Source organism: Rhinoderma darwinii, chromosome 4 (assembly GCF_050947455.1).
Source record: "Rhinoderma darwinii isolate aRhiDar2 chromosome 4, aRhiDar2.hap1, whole genome shotgun sequence".
Lineage (NCBI taxonomy): Eukaryota > Metazoa > Chordata > Amphibia > Anura > Rhinodermatidae > Rhinoderma > Rhinoderma darwinii.
In genome coordinates, this window is record NC_134690.1 from 87,054,924 (window position 1) to 87,070,722 (window position 15,799).

The 15,799-nt window shown below is 40.2% G+C and overlaps 1 protein-coding gene across 3 annotated transcripts in view; it reads left to right on the forward strand.

Annotated features, from left to right (window-relative positions):
* YEATS2 (YEATS domain containing 2) overlaps nt 1–15,436 on the forward strand; it is a 77,198-nt gene extending 61,762 nt beyond the window's left edge. For all 3 annotated transcript variants that reach the window (XM_075861304.1, XM_075861303.1, XM_075861301.1), the window contains 8 exons: nt 2,113–2,209; nt 3,721–3,794; nt 4,831–4,913; nt 10,572–10,773; nt 12,741–12,964; nt 13,580–13,654; nt 13,752–13,825; nt 15,155–15,436. In XM_075861304.1, coding sequence (XP_075717419.1) covers nt 2,113–2,209; nt 3,721–3,794; nt 4,831–4,913; nt 10,572–10,773; nt 12,741–12,964; nt 13,580–13,654; nt 13,752–13,825; nt 15,155–15,278 — 953 coding nt within the window. In that variant the 3' untranslated portion in view covers nt 15,279–15,436. The remainder of the gene's footprint in view (nt 1–2,112; nt 2,210–3,720; nt 3,795–4,830; nt 4,914–10,571; nt 10,774–12,740; nt 12,965–13,579; nt 13,655–13,751; nt 13,826–15,154) is intronic.
* Nucleotides 15,437–15,799: the final 363 nt, after the last annotated feature.

Genomic DNA, 15,799 nt, shown 5'->3' on the forward strand with positions numbered 1-15,799 from the left:
TTCTGTGGTTTCATGCTATAAGTGTAAGTTCACACGTATTGTAAATATTGTGGATTTTCCGCAACGGATTTCTTTGCGGAAAATCCACGGCAAAATACAGTAGCAGCAGAGAGGATGAGATTTGAACAATTCTGCGATTTGCTGCATAAATGATAAGCGAAAAAAAAACGCTAAGAAATTGAGAGATTTGTTGTGGGTTTTCCCCATTGAATTCAATGGGGAGGTGTAAAACCCACAACAAATAGCAAATGTTGCAATTTTTGAGGCGGAAAAGCTGCGATTCCGTCGCAAAAATCGCAACTTAGAAAAAAAACCTCATACTTACCCATAACTCGGTGCTTTTTCGTCCAGGCCGGCCTCCTGGGATGACGTTTCCTCGTATGTGACCGCTGCAGCCAATCACAGGCAGCAGCGGTCACATGGGATGAACCGTCATCCCAGGAGGTCTGTCTGCAGGACGTCAGAGGGTAAGTACGTGCGTTTTATTTTTTTCCTCTTCTGTTTTCCACTCCGGACAATTTGGTGCGGTTTTTCTGACGGAATTCCCTGCGACCGCCAGGACGGATACGCTGTGTATCTTTACGCAGCGTATCTGCCCTGTGTGAACGTAGCCTATCACTAGTGTGATTGGAACGCTGTTTTTCTGGTACAGTGCTCCCCTGCTTTCCTTCAGACAGGCCTAGAGTAAGCATCACATTAAAATCATTCATTCCATTCTCCGGTGCTGTTCGCATCGGTAGATGACATTGTTTGCTTTTCCATGCTCCACATCAAATATTACTTTAGAACTTTGTTCACACTGGGGTCATGGCTTTAGTTTATAATGAATGCCATGACACTTCGGATATGTCGTACAACAAATCCAGACAGTGACCGATGGTGCTGTTGTCTATACTATTTTTGTCAGAAAAACAGGAACCTAACGAAACAGAGAACGCTGATCTGAACGAGCCCTTAACTCCAATAACTACAAAATACTCTCCTAACAATGATGGCAAATGGGCAGCTCAGACCAACCATCCAGTTATTGATCTTCTTCTGATTGGTTTGTAAACCCTAGCCTAAAGCAGGCCATACACAACCAGATGTTTTACCAACACAACTGACTGTAAGACACGTGTCTGCTGCTCCTGGAGTGACAACAGGAAGTGCAGCCATATTGTTTTTCAATTTTAAATTAGCTTCTCAGCAACTGATGGTAACCACTCTCTTTCAACATGCTGACAAAATGATAGCTGATCGTCTGTTTTTGAGAAGCTTATTGAAATTTGACAAACAATATGGCTGCCATTTCTTTTGTAACCTAAAGTGAATACCCACATTCTAACACTATGTCATTTTTAGTCCAAAATTGTGTGCTGTTTAATTTCTTAATATAGCTTTATGTAGTTGGAGCTTTGTTTTTTCTGATATGGAGCTCCAAGCCCCCTCCATAGACCGTTAAATGAGAAATACCTGGCTAACTGCTTCCACCACTAGAGGGAGCCTTGGCGCTTTCTGCATACTGTTCACACTCTGAACTCAATAATAAAACAGTATGCAATAAGTGCCTATGCTTCCCCTAGTGGTGGCTGCAGGTAGCTAGCCAGAATTATTTGTCTGTGCTGAGGATTTAGAGCTCTGTATCAGAAAATTGGCTCTCAGACATCTATAGAGGATATATTAAGAAATTAATCCACACAGAATTTTGGACCATATAAAGACTATAACTGTAAGTAAAATAAACATACTCGCCAAACTTTGGCTGCTGCACGAACTTATGATTTACTTATATATGAAAGTTTTGGGTGGAAATCCTCTTTATCTTTGTTTACAGCCTATAAAAATACCTACTAAGAATTTGTTATTTAGACAATAAGAAATAATTCTTCTATTGGAAGGCTTTTCCATCTTTTATTTCCAGTCTTTCAATGATGGCTTATATTTCATGTATGGCCACTTCTATGAAAATAGACTGTATATACATATTGAAATGTGTTCCTTTGTGTTTGGTCATCAGAGAAATTCACCATCCTGATATAAAGAGGCAGTCAATATTTATGATATTACGTGAAGATGTAGATTTACATGATATATTTTTGTATTGTTAAACTGCTTCTACCTGTTTTTCAGTTAAATCAGATCCAGAATCCAGCAACACGTCGTTTCATGCTGACTCCGCAGCAGTCAAAATAGAAGATAATGTGGAATCGGAATCAAGCTCCGTAAAGTAATTATCCTGGTCCGCCGTCCTTCCAGCATGCAGCCCCTTATCCCTATTAGAAATTGATTGTGTGGTTGATTGCAATTCATATGATATGAAGACGATGCAAGGTCCGTGAGTGTCCATGTCGTCTTCAATCTCCTTTAAAAGTGGAGATGATACATATATATTTATATATTGTGTGTGTGTGTGTGTGTGTGTGTGTGTGTGTGTGTGTGTGTGTGTGTGTGTGTGTGTGTGTGTATATATATATATATATATATATATATATATATATATATGAATAAGCCATGTTTTTATACGCATTGGCTACATTCTCAAGTACATATTTTGAAGGGGTTTTCGCCGCAACTAAAACTGTCTAAGCTAAAATATAAAAAAAAAATCACAATAAACGTGCCTTTACAATTATGCGCTAGTCCCTCCATACCCCCAATTGTCTGGGTCCACCCCCACTCTTTACTTGGTAACACGAAGTAAACATGGCAGCCAATAAAGGCCCCCCGCTGTGACGTGTTGTCCATAGTAATGCCAACGCGTCACATGATCCAATGGATGATGTAGCGGGTTGTTGTTTTTTTATGTACTGCTGGGGAAAGGGAGTGGGCAGTGAGTCATAGGGGTCGGGGGTTGAAGAAGTTTATAATAAATTAAAATGTATTTTCATTATTTTTGTTATAAAACCGGTTAATAATATATCTAAAAAGAAAAAAAAACATATTTCCTTAAAGTTTGTAAATAACGTAATAATAAACCGTTCTTCTATATATTATCAGAATTTAAAGCAACAGTATCCGAGTTGTAATACGCCTGTACAGTTTTATATCTGAACTGCAGTGGATTTAATTCTTTCATCTTACGTTAGGTGTACAAGTGGCAACTGACTCTTATGTATTTTAATATGTATATAAAAAAAACTGTAATAAAGCGAATCAAATTAAAAAAAATACAGAGAATCTGCAGGCAGGGAAATGGAACTACAGGCTGCTGGAAAATAAGTATACCACTACCCCAGTAAGATATATTACAACGTTTTATACAGTCCTTTCCCCTTTACTAATAACTGTGCTCTCTGGAAATTATAGAGTTAAAAATACCACATCCTCCATTACAGGTAGAAGGGTTATTGGGCTAGTTGATCTCATTAGATTTTTGTTTTAACTATTTCCTTTCCATAGCCCACAGCTTAGAGGGAACGTTGCTGCAATGTTCTACTGATTAATGCAAAAAATGTAGAGTTTAAAAAAAATTGGCATACCAAAGGCAGCAATTGGGCTGTATGCAACTTTCTAATATACACCCTATACCAATTCTGCCGGTGGCAGCTGCGGAGCAGTAGAAAAGCACATCCTGGGTACCTTGCCCAGGAAGTGACACTTGTCTCTAATGAGGACTCCTATCCACTGCGACATATCACTTATCGGTTTTCAGTAAGGTTATTTGACTAAACCTTTTGTTTGTTCTTTTTATATAATACGTTTTTTATTTGTATTTTCAATTCTGTGTTTAAATTGCAGGACAGAACATCTCCAGAATTTCAAGCAGCTGCTGATCGCAACTGTGAAGAAGGTTCCACTTATAGCGGACAGAGGTAGGAACCGGTTTTTTATCTGGTCTTAGAATGTGTTCTGTCTTTTTGACCTGAGTTCTGTGTCACGTACTATAAGCTCAGTTCAGTTGTCTACATATTCGCTCTACTATCTAAAGGCCAGAACCATGGAGATCCGATGTGTACAGATTTCTACAGATAACTAGAGACTGATATTGACACTAGGATTTCCAGTAGCTGAAGCACCAACATTGATCACATTTATTGTCGCCTGTTCAGTAATTACATCTGACAGAAAAATGAAGGGGAGGAGATTTATCAAAACCCGTGCAAAGAAAAAGTGTCGGACATGCCCATAACAACCAATGAGGTCGCTGCTGTGACTTTCCAATATGCCCTTAGCCCTCTTGCAAACGACCGATGTGCCATTCGGGCCATTTTTAATGGCATCCAAGTGGGACCCGAGAGTCTTCATAGACCCATTCACTTTAGCGGGTGAATCGGGTTCGTGAAAACTGACCCGATCCGTGGAAAGATAGGACTTGTTCTATCTTTTCACCGATCAGTGACGAGACTCGGCCAGCGCACACTGTCATGTGCATGAGGCATTAAAGGGGACCCGATTGATTGGTTGCTGTGGGTGACTCCTCCAGGTTTTGATGAATCTCCCCATTAGTGTTTCAGTTGTTCCAGTATAAAACCTTTGCCCACCCAGAACTGTATATATTACTTCATATAAACACCCTGTTTATTCACTTAGTGATCACAATTAATTTCTAATGGCTGCTGGATCCTACTTTAAAATTATTGGATACTGTTTACAAAGCAGTCTCGGATTTGTATTCAGAACTGTTTGTCTAAATCTCCATTCTCTCTGCATAAGGCCAAATATCTACAGATGTATATGCAAAGATAGCAACAAATCATGTTAAATGTTCAAAATCATGAATAATGAATGTAAGGGATTGCGCTAGTAAGATTCCGTCTTTATAACCGCAGTATGCTACTAGTTACATACACGTTAAACACAGGTAGTTTGAATTCAAAGGTCTATCATTTTGTATCTCGTTTTCTACAGATGAAGATGGTAGCAACTCATTCTGTGCAAGTTCACTGGAGCAATATTATAGTTGGCACATTGGAAAAAGGAGAGCATCTGAGGTATTATGCCACTTTTTAATCTTTTATTTTTTACCCATTGACATTGTGAAGATCGAAACCCTGCAAAGCAACCTCACGCACACGACAATGGCATCGCTGCTATTGGACCCTACTGTACCTCCGAATGTCTTTGATTTCATAAAGGCACACAGAGGATTTTTCTGTTGGATTCCATATGAATCTAAAATAAAATAAATTGTGGCTTGCTCCATGTGATTGCTGCTAGGGAGAATATCTCCATTATACAGTATTATATGGAAGCACCATGTTGTGACTCGATAATACAGAACCAAAGGAACAACGCATGCCTCCGTACAGGCTCTGTGCACATGGCTCTGTTGCGCGTGTCTGGAGCCTTAGAGTATGTGCCCACTTACGTTTTTGCCATCCAATTTTTTTAATCAAAAATATAGGAAGATAATAGGAACCACAGACCATTCACTCAAAAGTTGTTTTTTTTGTTATGTTTGATAGGTTTCTGCCTTTTTTTTATTTTTTTCAAAGCTTCTCAAAAAGTAAAGGTTAGCTGCAGTACTGATCTATTATTTTATATGTCTGATCACTTGCAGGCCCCATTTAATTGTATGGGAACAGATGGGTAGCGGATAGCTTTTTGTATTCACCAGAAACAAACCTACCAAAATCATTAAACCACTCACTCTCTCTTCACTGCTATCCATCTGTGAAGCAGTGATCAGACGAATTTTGAGCCTCGCTGAAAGATCAGGTTACAGCTGCTGCCTATACAAGTCTATGGGGAGGGGGAGGGGGAGTAGGTGGAGGGATCTGCTTCAGAGAGAGACGTAAAGATACTGCTGTTTCTAGTAAGTGTTCTACTATCTCCCCAGAGTTAGATTCACTACTCCTGTATAATGTCCTCCATGGTGCTTCTGAGTGTGTGTGAGAGGGAGAGCGAGATAGGAAATCAGGATCTCCTCTACCCTCTGTACTGTGTATGGGAGATGACATAGCAGCTAGTTTCTGGAGCCACCTCTGGAGCGGCGTTCAGGGAAAACGGACATTTAGGTATGGAACCTGCATGGGGGGGTAACTGTGGATAAATGCAGATACAAGACATATAATGGTGAGAAACCGTGTTATTCCTTACGTACACACACATAGCGGCCAATAATAAAAAGTCTGAAACAACGGTATTCTTCAATGATAATGTTAGCCGGAAATGCTATCCGAACAGAATTAATGCTAACTGATGCTAGTTGATGACATTTGCCATAAAAAAAACAACTATTTCTGATGATTAATGGCAGTATTTCCCACCTATTGACCTAGACTGGAGACACTGCCCTTTATCACCCCTTCTATTTAATCTATTTATAGACACTTTTCTTCAACACAATGAATACTCATATAAAGCTATATAGATTGGAAACAAAATGACTAAAGTGACTGTGTTGGCGAATAATATATCATTAATGCTCTCCTCTCCCAGACAGACCCTTCCCCCAGTTCTTCAAGACTGGCAGAGGGTGGGAGAACTGTCTGGTTACACCTTGAACCTTTAAAAGCAAAGCACTTATGATTAAAGGGCCTCCAAGTCCAAGATGGACGAAGTTACTTTCCATAAGGTGGAACTCTACCTCCATTTGATACCTGGAAGTCGAGATCACCAAATTACTTGCAAAACTATTCTCGGCCTATGTTCTCGCCTAATTAAAAAAATCTGGAGACCTCCTTATCTGCTTAGCGCTTGATTGAGGTTTCTTGGTTATTATGTATTGTACAGGTGTTCCTGGTCTACATCCACCCCAAAGACGAGAAGAAAATTAACTTTCTATTCAGATAATGTTTTTGGGGCGCAAAAAAAAAATCCAAAGTTTCCTTTCGGTTTTTAATTAGCTAAACTCCATGGGGGTTTCAACTTTCCAGATATCCGTACATTGATTCTAGCGACACAATTTAGAATCGTGAAAGACTGAACACAACATACCTCTTACTATACTGACCCCATGTTAGACCAGGCATTCTCTCCGACACTGTCACTACCTAATCTTCTCCATCCATCAGACACCTCACTACCCATGCTCTTTTGATAATAACATGGCGTACTTGGCGCAAGATTAGAATGACTAAAAATCTTGAACCCACTAACTCTCTGCACAAAACCTTATTAGGTAACCCAAGATTTCAGAAGGGCCGCCCTGATGCAATATTTAAAATCTAGTATAAGAGGAGCATCACTTTTCAACCTCTTAGATCTTCCCTCTAAGATGCAGCACTCATTACAGTTTTTTTTATCTGGATATACTTCTTTCATTGTTTGCCTTTTGATAGGCAACCAGTTATGGTCATAAATGTCTTCATATCTTCCCAAAGTTGGAATAGGACCAGAATTTCCACACCATCCTTAACGATCACGCCACTACTAGAGGTCAAATCTCAACTCTTTATAGATATCTCCACACTTCAATTGATTACAACTCAACCACCACAGGTCTCTGTGGTTGGAAATTGACTCTCCCTGACCTGGACTCATTTGACCTAGTCACAATCCTAGAATGCTCTCTTAAAACCTTTCCTTCAACAAGAATGTGGAAATGACTATGAGGATCTTCGTCCTACATAGATCCTACATTTCACCAACTGGAGGCTGGAGAATAGGTATTTACCCAACCTATGCCTGTTTCAAATGTGGGATTCCAAAAGCAGACATTGCTCATTGCTTGTGGTCCTATGAAGCGATCCAAGATGAATTCTGCCTCTGCATTGAACTATTCACACAAACCCATTTGACCATCTTTGTACTCTATGATATACAATGGGACATCTTTGGCTGGGTGAATCCCAAAAAATATAAATGCACCAGCAGCCCCAGAAAACGTTTTACATCTGCTCTTCATGGCAGCAAGGAAAGCCAACCTTCAGTATTGGATTCTTTCCCATGCCTCTTCTTGCAAATTATTCTTGTAAAGACTATATTCTTTTTCAAGATGGTGTAGGCAACCATTTTAAAAGATTTGCAAGTTGAGGGATTATTTTTCATATGGAATAGATTTATAGCCACACTTCCTTCTAGAATTCAGGAAAAAATCTGCACACACTTGTATACCTCTACTTGTTGCTTGGAGTTGTAGTTCCTATTTACTATACATTCAGAAAACTTTTGATATGTCATAAAGACATATATCGGTATGACATCAAACGTTTTCTAAAAATACAGTTTATAGTGCCCATTAGTTACGCATGCAAGAACTCATGGGCTTCCCTACCTTTTTATTTTTCTAATTTCCCTTTATTTAAATTGATTAGTGTTGATCTCCGGGACGTCTATACCTCTTTTTGGGACTACCAGATGGACTGACATTTTGAACCCCGCCAGATTCTAGGAAGTAGTTTTAGAAAATCTGTCAGTACATGGGGGACTTTCCCCCACCAGAATTATTCATACAGATCATAAACTATCTTCCTACCAAAGATTTCAACTACTACCTTTTTCTTTGGTGGGCTCACCCTTATGACCCTGTCCGAGTGGCTCAATCCCCTCACTCCGCTACCATCCTCTTAGCTGTGCTGAAAAATCCATAATAATTTTTTTTTTAATGATATACTGATGTAAATCATTTGTCATGACATACCCATGATTCTTGGTTGTTTTTATTTTGTAACATGTCTTCCTTCTGAGAAATGTAGAACGTAAAAGCTTTATAAGCTAGTCCTATTGATACCAATGGGACCATTTGCAGAAACTTTCCACTACAGGTTTTTTTTTGCTTTGCTTTGTTTGTTTTTTTTAAACAACATGAAAGAACCATACATAAAATGCCACTGTGAACAATCTTCGTAAACAATTCAGTAGTTGGAACTGGAAGCAGTTGGCTCCATACACTGCATAGTGGCCGTTCTGCAGACTTGCAGCTCTGCTCCTATTTACTTGAAGTATTGCAGCTCGGCCGCTATTCCAAGACTGGAGACATGGGCTTCCGGCATGGACATCCAGTGCCTGGAGGCAGCCGGAGCAGCTGATCGGCGTGGGGTCCGTGTGTCTGACCACCACGATCATATACTGATTCATTAGTTGACCAGTCGTGGACAACGCCTTTTAAAGGTCTTGTCCGATCAAAAAATTTATTTGGCCATTCTTGCTACGCTGTCCCCCATAATAATCTTGTAATGTACATTCTGTCTTTAAAGTGCTGCCATTCTCCACTCTCATCACGTGTTCAACCTCTTTTTTTTTTTTCCCCTTTATTAAATCAGTTATCATAAGGAAGAAGAAATAGCATAAGGGTCAAGAAGACTTCTATCCTCATTTCTCACATATACACACTGACATATACCGATCACATCGTCTAGGAGCAGATAGTCACAGCCGTGTATACGCAATCGTTTCTTAGGCATGCTTTTCCTCAGCCATGACAGTGCATGACAGCCTACTCTTTTCTTTCATATCTGTTAGCGCCAATGTGTGCCTCACAGCTATTGTCAGAGCGGGGACCGTGCATGTGCACTTCCCATTTGTTTTCTCTATTAGGCACTGCTATTAGTGATGTATCAGCGCTATTAGGCGCTGATATGTCTAGCCAGTGCAGGAGACACTCAGATTACGGTTTCCCTTCTCCCCAGTTCACCCAATCAAATAGATTTTATACTCTCTGATAATTACCTTGTTTTTCTAAGACAAGATCAAAGATGCTTACTTCCCTTCTAAATCAAAAGATGTCCAGCAGTACCATCAGCTCAGTCCCGGCAGAATCCAGTGGGACCCAGGTACACCCATCTACTGTTTGGAGAAGTCTGGCCAGAAGTGGTCATCATGGAAGAATTGCAGCCAGAAAGACATACCTTCGACGTGGAAATTCGGCTAAGCGATTCAACTATGCACGAAAACATAGGAACTGAGGTGCACAAATATGGCAGCAGGTTCTCTGGACTGATGAGTCAAAATGTGAACTATTTGGCTGTAATAGAAGGCAGTTTGGGCTGGAGAGCAGTACAATAATAAGTGTCTGCAGGCAACAGTGAAGCATGGTGGAGATTCCTTGCATGTTTGGGGCTGCATTTCAGCAAATGGACTTGGGGATTTGGTCACAATTAATGGTGTCCTCAATGCTGAGAAATACAGGCAGATACTTATCCATCATGCAATACCATCAGGGAGGCGTCGGATTGGCTCCAAATTTATTCTGCAGTAGGAAAACGACCCCAAACATACAGCCAAGCCAATGTTATTAGGAACTATCTTCAGCGAAAAAGAACAAGGAGCCCTGGAAGTGATATGTCCCCACAAAGCCCTGATCTCAACATCATCGTGTCTGTCTGGGATTACATGAAGAGACAGAAGGATTTGAGGAAGCCGACATCCACAGAAGATCTGTGGTTAGTTCTCCAAGATGTTTGGAACAACTTCCCTGCCGAGTTCCTTCAAAAACTGTGTGCAAGTATACCTAGAAGAATGAATGCTGTTTTGAAGGCAAAGGGTGATCACACCAAATATTGATTTGATTTAGATTTATCTTCTGTTCTTTCACTTTGTATTTTGTTATTTGATTATAAAAAATCTTAGAACACTTCTATTTTTGAAAGCATTCTTATTTTGCAGCATTTTTCCACAACTACCCAAAACTTTTGCACAGCACTGTACACTATGCGGTGTGTGTGTTTGTTTGTGTTTATCTGATAAAAAAAATTTCTTTATTTTAGTGGCAACGAGCAGTTTCCATGAAGAAGATGCTACAAGAAATCATAGAAAAGCAGACAAAATTTAGCAATTTTACTCCCTTAAAGACCAAGGAAATTGTACATTGGTGTCGAATTCATGGGTACACTCCTCCAGATCCTGTCAATGCCTGTGATGAGCGGGAATCCTTTGAAGATGTGCTGACTCGCATAGATAATGAGGCAGGCGAGTGAAGCTTTTGTTTGTTTCCAGATGCTGGGGAGTATCCCTATGTACTACAGCAGTGGTGGTTGTCCTGACCAATCTAAGGCTCAGTTTACATCTTGTTTTTCAGGCAAGTCGGAGGTAGACGCTGGGAGTATTCCCTGACGTAAACTCACCGTATGCCAAAAGAGTGTCCTTTTGTATACTGTGCGGTATAATTGTTTTTTTTTTACAATGGGAGTCTATAACCGATTTATACGCTACTGTATGCCATACAGTGGCATACGCTGGGAAATAATCCTGACGTATATCTCTTTTGTGCCTGAAATATTTGATGTGAACCAAGTCTTATAAGAACAAAGACAGCTCGTGCTTCTCCAGTGTTATAACAGATTGGCAAGAATGAGTAGTAAAATTGTGTAGTAAAATAATTTTTACATAGTTTAAGGCAGAGGTGCATAACCTTTTCTTGTTGGAGTGCCACTTGTCAGATTGTACCACTCCCAAGGGACATAAATGAAACTTGGGGTTGTACCAGAATCGCCAATTATCGAGTTTCATTGCTGGGGGCTCCACCACTGGGACCACCACTAATCCATGAGAACAGATGTCCCGAACCCCTCGTTCCTCCTCACTGCTGGATCGCAATCAGGAGAATTTTAAATAGAGTGACGGTCGAGCATGTGCGCTGCTGCTCCATGGAAAGTCTATGGGACTGACGGAAACAGCTGAGTGCATCGCTCAGCTGTTTTTGTCAGTCCCATAGACGTTGAATTTAACAGCAGGTGCATGCTGGGCCGCCACTCCATTCAGCTCCTTATCGCTGCGTGGGATGCTTCTCCAGATCGGTAGGGGTCCCAGCTATCAGACACATATCAGCTATCCTGTGTATAGGGGATAATTGTTGATTCTGGTACAACCCCTTTAATGGGATATTCCCACACGAGACATTTATGTCTTATCGACAGTGTATCCCATAAATGTTTGACATGTGGCGGTTCCACTTTTGTAAAGAACAGCATACATGCATGGTCTCCTCCTCTCTGGAATGCCGAGTTCCCGAGATGGAAACCCACCTGTCAGATATTTATGGCATATGCCATATATGTCTCGGATAGGAATACCCTCTGGCAGGATCACTGGGGGAAACTGAAAAACTGTGTAGTACCAAATGCAGGGCATGCGGGGGGCGTAGTTAATGATATACTGATTTGAAGAGAGAATATTACTACTCAGGCCCGCACTAAGTTTAACAAACGAACCGTTTTGGCTGGATTGCTCCTTTAAATTCTTTAAATCAGAACTTATACAGCCTTCCCGTGCCTCCCATAACAGTGGCAGCCACATATTGCCCCTCCAGTAGTACCAGCAACACAGCATCCCCATAACTGTTCCAGACACAATGTCTCCCATAAGAATGCCAGCCACAGAGTGTCACTTAAAGTGCCAGACTCAGTGCCCCCCCAGTTGTGCCAGCCACACAATGCCCTCCCCCCAGTTGTGCCAGCCACACAATGCCCCCCCAGTTGTGCCAGCTACGCAGTACTTCCCCAGTTGTGCCATCCACGCAATACTTACCCCCTCGTTGTGCCAGTCACATAGTGCCCCCCGTCGTACCAGCCACACAGTGTCCCCCCAGTTGTGCCAGCTGCACAGTGCATGCAAGACACACAGTGGCCCCCATAACAGTACCAGCCACACAGTGGCCCCCCAGTCATGCCAGCCGCGTAGTGCCCCCAATAGCTGCCAGCCACACAGTGCCCCCTATTTTTTGATTAAGCGACACAAGTTTCTTCTTTGGAGGGTTTTTGAATCTCCGATTTATCATATACCACACTAAGACACTGATTTAGGCATAACACTATTTCAGTTTTGTCTGGAGTGTTCCTTTAAGTTCCACTTAATGTTTAAAAAAACAACAAAAGTGTTAATAGAGGAGGTTTTTGTATAAATCCAGGTGTTTATGTCCTGTCTTCTTTATTTTACAGCTTTGCCCTCCTCCTATTCCTCTCCCAAAACTCTCTGTAGAAAAATGGAGGAACTTGAGAAGATTCTTAAAAAGGAGAAAGAAGTGGAAGAAGATGTTGATATCCTCAGCATAGATGTAGAGCACAAGCCACAGATTAAAAAGGAAAAGGAAGAGGGAGATGATGTCAAATTTTACTTGACTCCGAGCTTGTCGTGCGATTATATCAGAGACACGGCGCAGGAGGTGAGGATTAATTACTACTATTCTCAGAAATTAAGAAACTGCTTGAAGTTCATGTTAAACAGCATTTCACCTATAAGGAAGGAATCCATGGTAAACCGAAGAGTCCGTGGTAAATTGTGTAGTCTTGATGATCTGTCTAGTTAAAGGCGTCGTTTCACTAAGACAACCCTTTTCCTTTGGCTCTAAATGGACATATGGACATCTTGGGGGATTTTCTCTATTCATGCAAAGCTAGGTAGGCTTCAGCCGTATGCTAGAGGCAAATGTAGCTGGGTGTGAGGCGTACGTGCTTCAAGAATCCTCAAAAAAAGCAGCTACCATTAAAATTGCACCAGAGGCCCATGACAAACGTAGAACAGTGCGGTGTATGGCGCCTCAATAGTCTTTGAAAGAGATGGACAATCTACACAAGCATTCACTTGCACTAATAATAGACATAAATTAAATGCAGGTTCACATTTGAAATATAGCAACATATATTGTTTTCATGATGTTTAGATACAGCGGAGTTCATAATATATTGTGAATATTAAATATAATATCTATGTGATTTGCCTTCCGAATAATGGGAAAAATAATTTTCAGCTGAAAAATGTTCATTCCTTTGATTTTTAGATTGGGGTTTGTTTACAACCTGTCGAAGTCCACAAAAATGTGTATTCTTCTCCGGTAGAAGAAATGATTTTAAAGGTACGTTTTAGTTCATAACTCTAATTGGTAGTAAAATATATAAACATGTTTTTGCATTCTTTATTTCTTTGTTTTTTTTGTCACTTTATTTCCGTAGGCCACTCAGCAGTTTGTCAGTGACTTACTACGCGATTCTTTAGCTGTGGGATATCAGATGACCTCTCATAAACGGTATGTATAGAAATTACTGTGTTCTGTATCTGTATTTAACAGGAAAGCCATTCAATATTATATAGTGTTACTTACAATGTTGCAAAAAAGTTAAATTATTGAGGTAATATTATATGGCCTACATTTTTCATGGACTACAGTTCATAAACTGTGAAATAGCCGAGGAGTAACGGGAACCCTATGGACAGTGTTATGAAAAAATATCAGTTAGCTTTGCAATAATTGAAAGCCACATTTTTTTTTTTTCGTTTTATGTGAAATGTTCCTAATGCTGTAGAAAGCGATATTTTTTTACGTGCATTTCTGTATCATTTTTACCCTGTTCAAGAGTTACCCAAAAAAAAACAAGGCAGACATAGTGCAGCAGTAAAAAAAAAAGTAAAGAAAAAAGTATTTTCTGAATCTTGGGCTACATTCACACGAGCAGGACAGATTTATGCGCGTAAATCTATCCGTGTGCGTTGCGATTTTGCATCAGTGTGCTTTGCGTGTGGCATGTGTTTTTCATGCACTTGCAAGCACTTCTTTTTTTTTTTTTCTCAAAGTAATTGATGCGTGAAACATGGACAGCAAACGGATGTGCGTCTGTGTGCTGTCCATGGTTTTCACGCACCCATTGACTTCAATGGGGGACCAGGTGCTTGAAAATGCACCAATATAGGACATGCAGTGAGTTTCACGCAATGGACACAGGCTGCGTGAAAAACAACGCATGTGTGAATAGCCCCATTGAAATCAATGGATCCGTGTGCTGTGCGTTATTTCAACGCACAGCATACGGACGAGAATCCTGCTCGTCTGAATGAGCCCTTACGTGCCTGGATGCTGCGTTTTTTCCACTGCAATAAACATGGTAAAAGAATCAATCTAAGAGATGTTCACAATGTGCATAGTTTATTTTCCCCACAGTGGTGCTGTTAACATGGTGAAGGGTTGTCTCACAAACGCAGCTCTCACTTAGGCGGACTATAGCCATTAGCATAATTGTTTGGCCGCATTTAATATTTTTGTATTTGTAGAGGAAATGTATAGCTGACAGCAAGTTTCCCTTGCATAATCAGTCGGGATCCGCAGTGATCGGCTGATCACTGCGGAAACTTTAAGTTTTCCCTTTGTGATCCTGATACAAGGGCACCTCTGCTATTCACCTAAGACATTATATATATATATATATATATATATATATATATATATAATTAATTTATTTATTTTTATTGTGAGATATTACTTTTAGTTATTTAGTGTTACCAAAGAACTAGACGGGGATTTTTCTATTTATTTCATGTAGTTTAGTTGTGGTAAAAATATTTTTTTTTCCTTTGTGAACAGAGCACCAAGAGAAATCGATGCGGCCAACGTTCATCAAGCAATTTGTAATATTCCTTTATTTGACTTCCTCACAAACAGGCACATGGGTGCTGTTCATGTGGATGATGGATTGCCATTAAAATAGAACATCACACAGCAACGAGCAATATTTTTGTAATGTAGAGGTATATGTTCTTATTTTTTTTGGTGTTGTGCTGCACAACATAATGGTGTACAACTCCCATTTACGGTTGTATATATTTTAGCGCGTCTATTCAAGAAGTAAAATAATTAATAAACTCACTTCTCTGGTATCTTTCTTGACTACTGCCATACAGATTGTTTCCGCTCACTCTTCTATGTAGATGTTTAAAAGGTACGTCATGGGCATTACTTACCGTTAACGTATGCAATAAATTTTATCCAAGGGAATCATTGGAGAATACAATACGGCCGTGTTATGGAGAATTACCCAAGACCTGAATCTACGTAGATGTAATTGCATTTGTCTTTTTACGCAAAACCAAAAAAGTTGAGACTAATAAATATTATTTGCATGCTCTGGATCATCCCCTTGAACATTGCTCTACTTCCCCAGTACAGAAAATGTTTACTGACATGATCGGAGGGCTCAAAAGACACAATAAGGGTCTTACTGATGTAAAC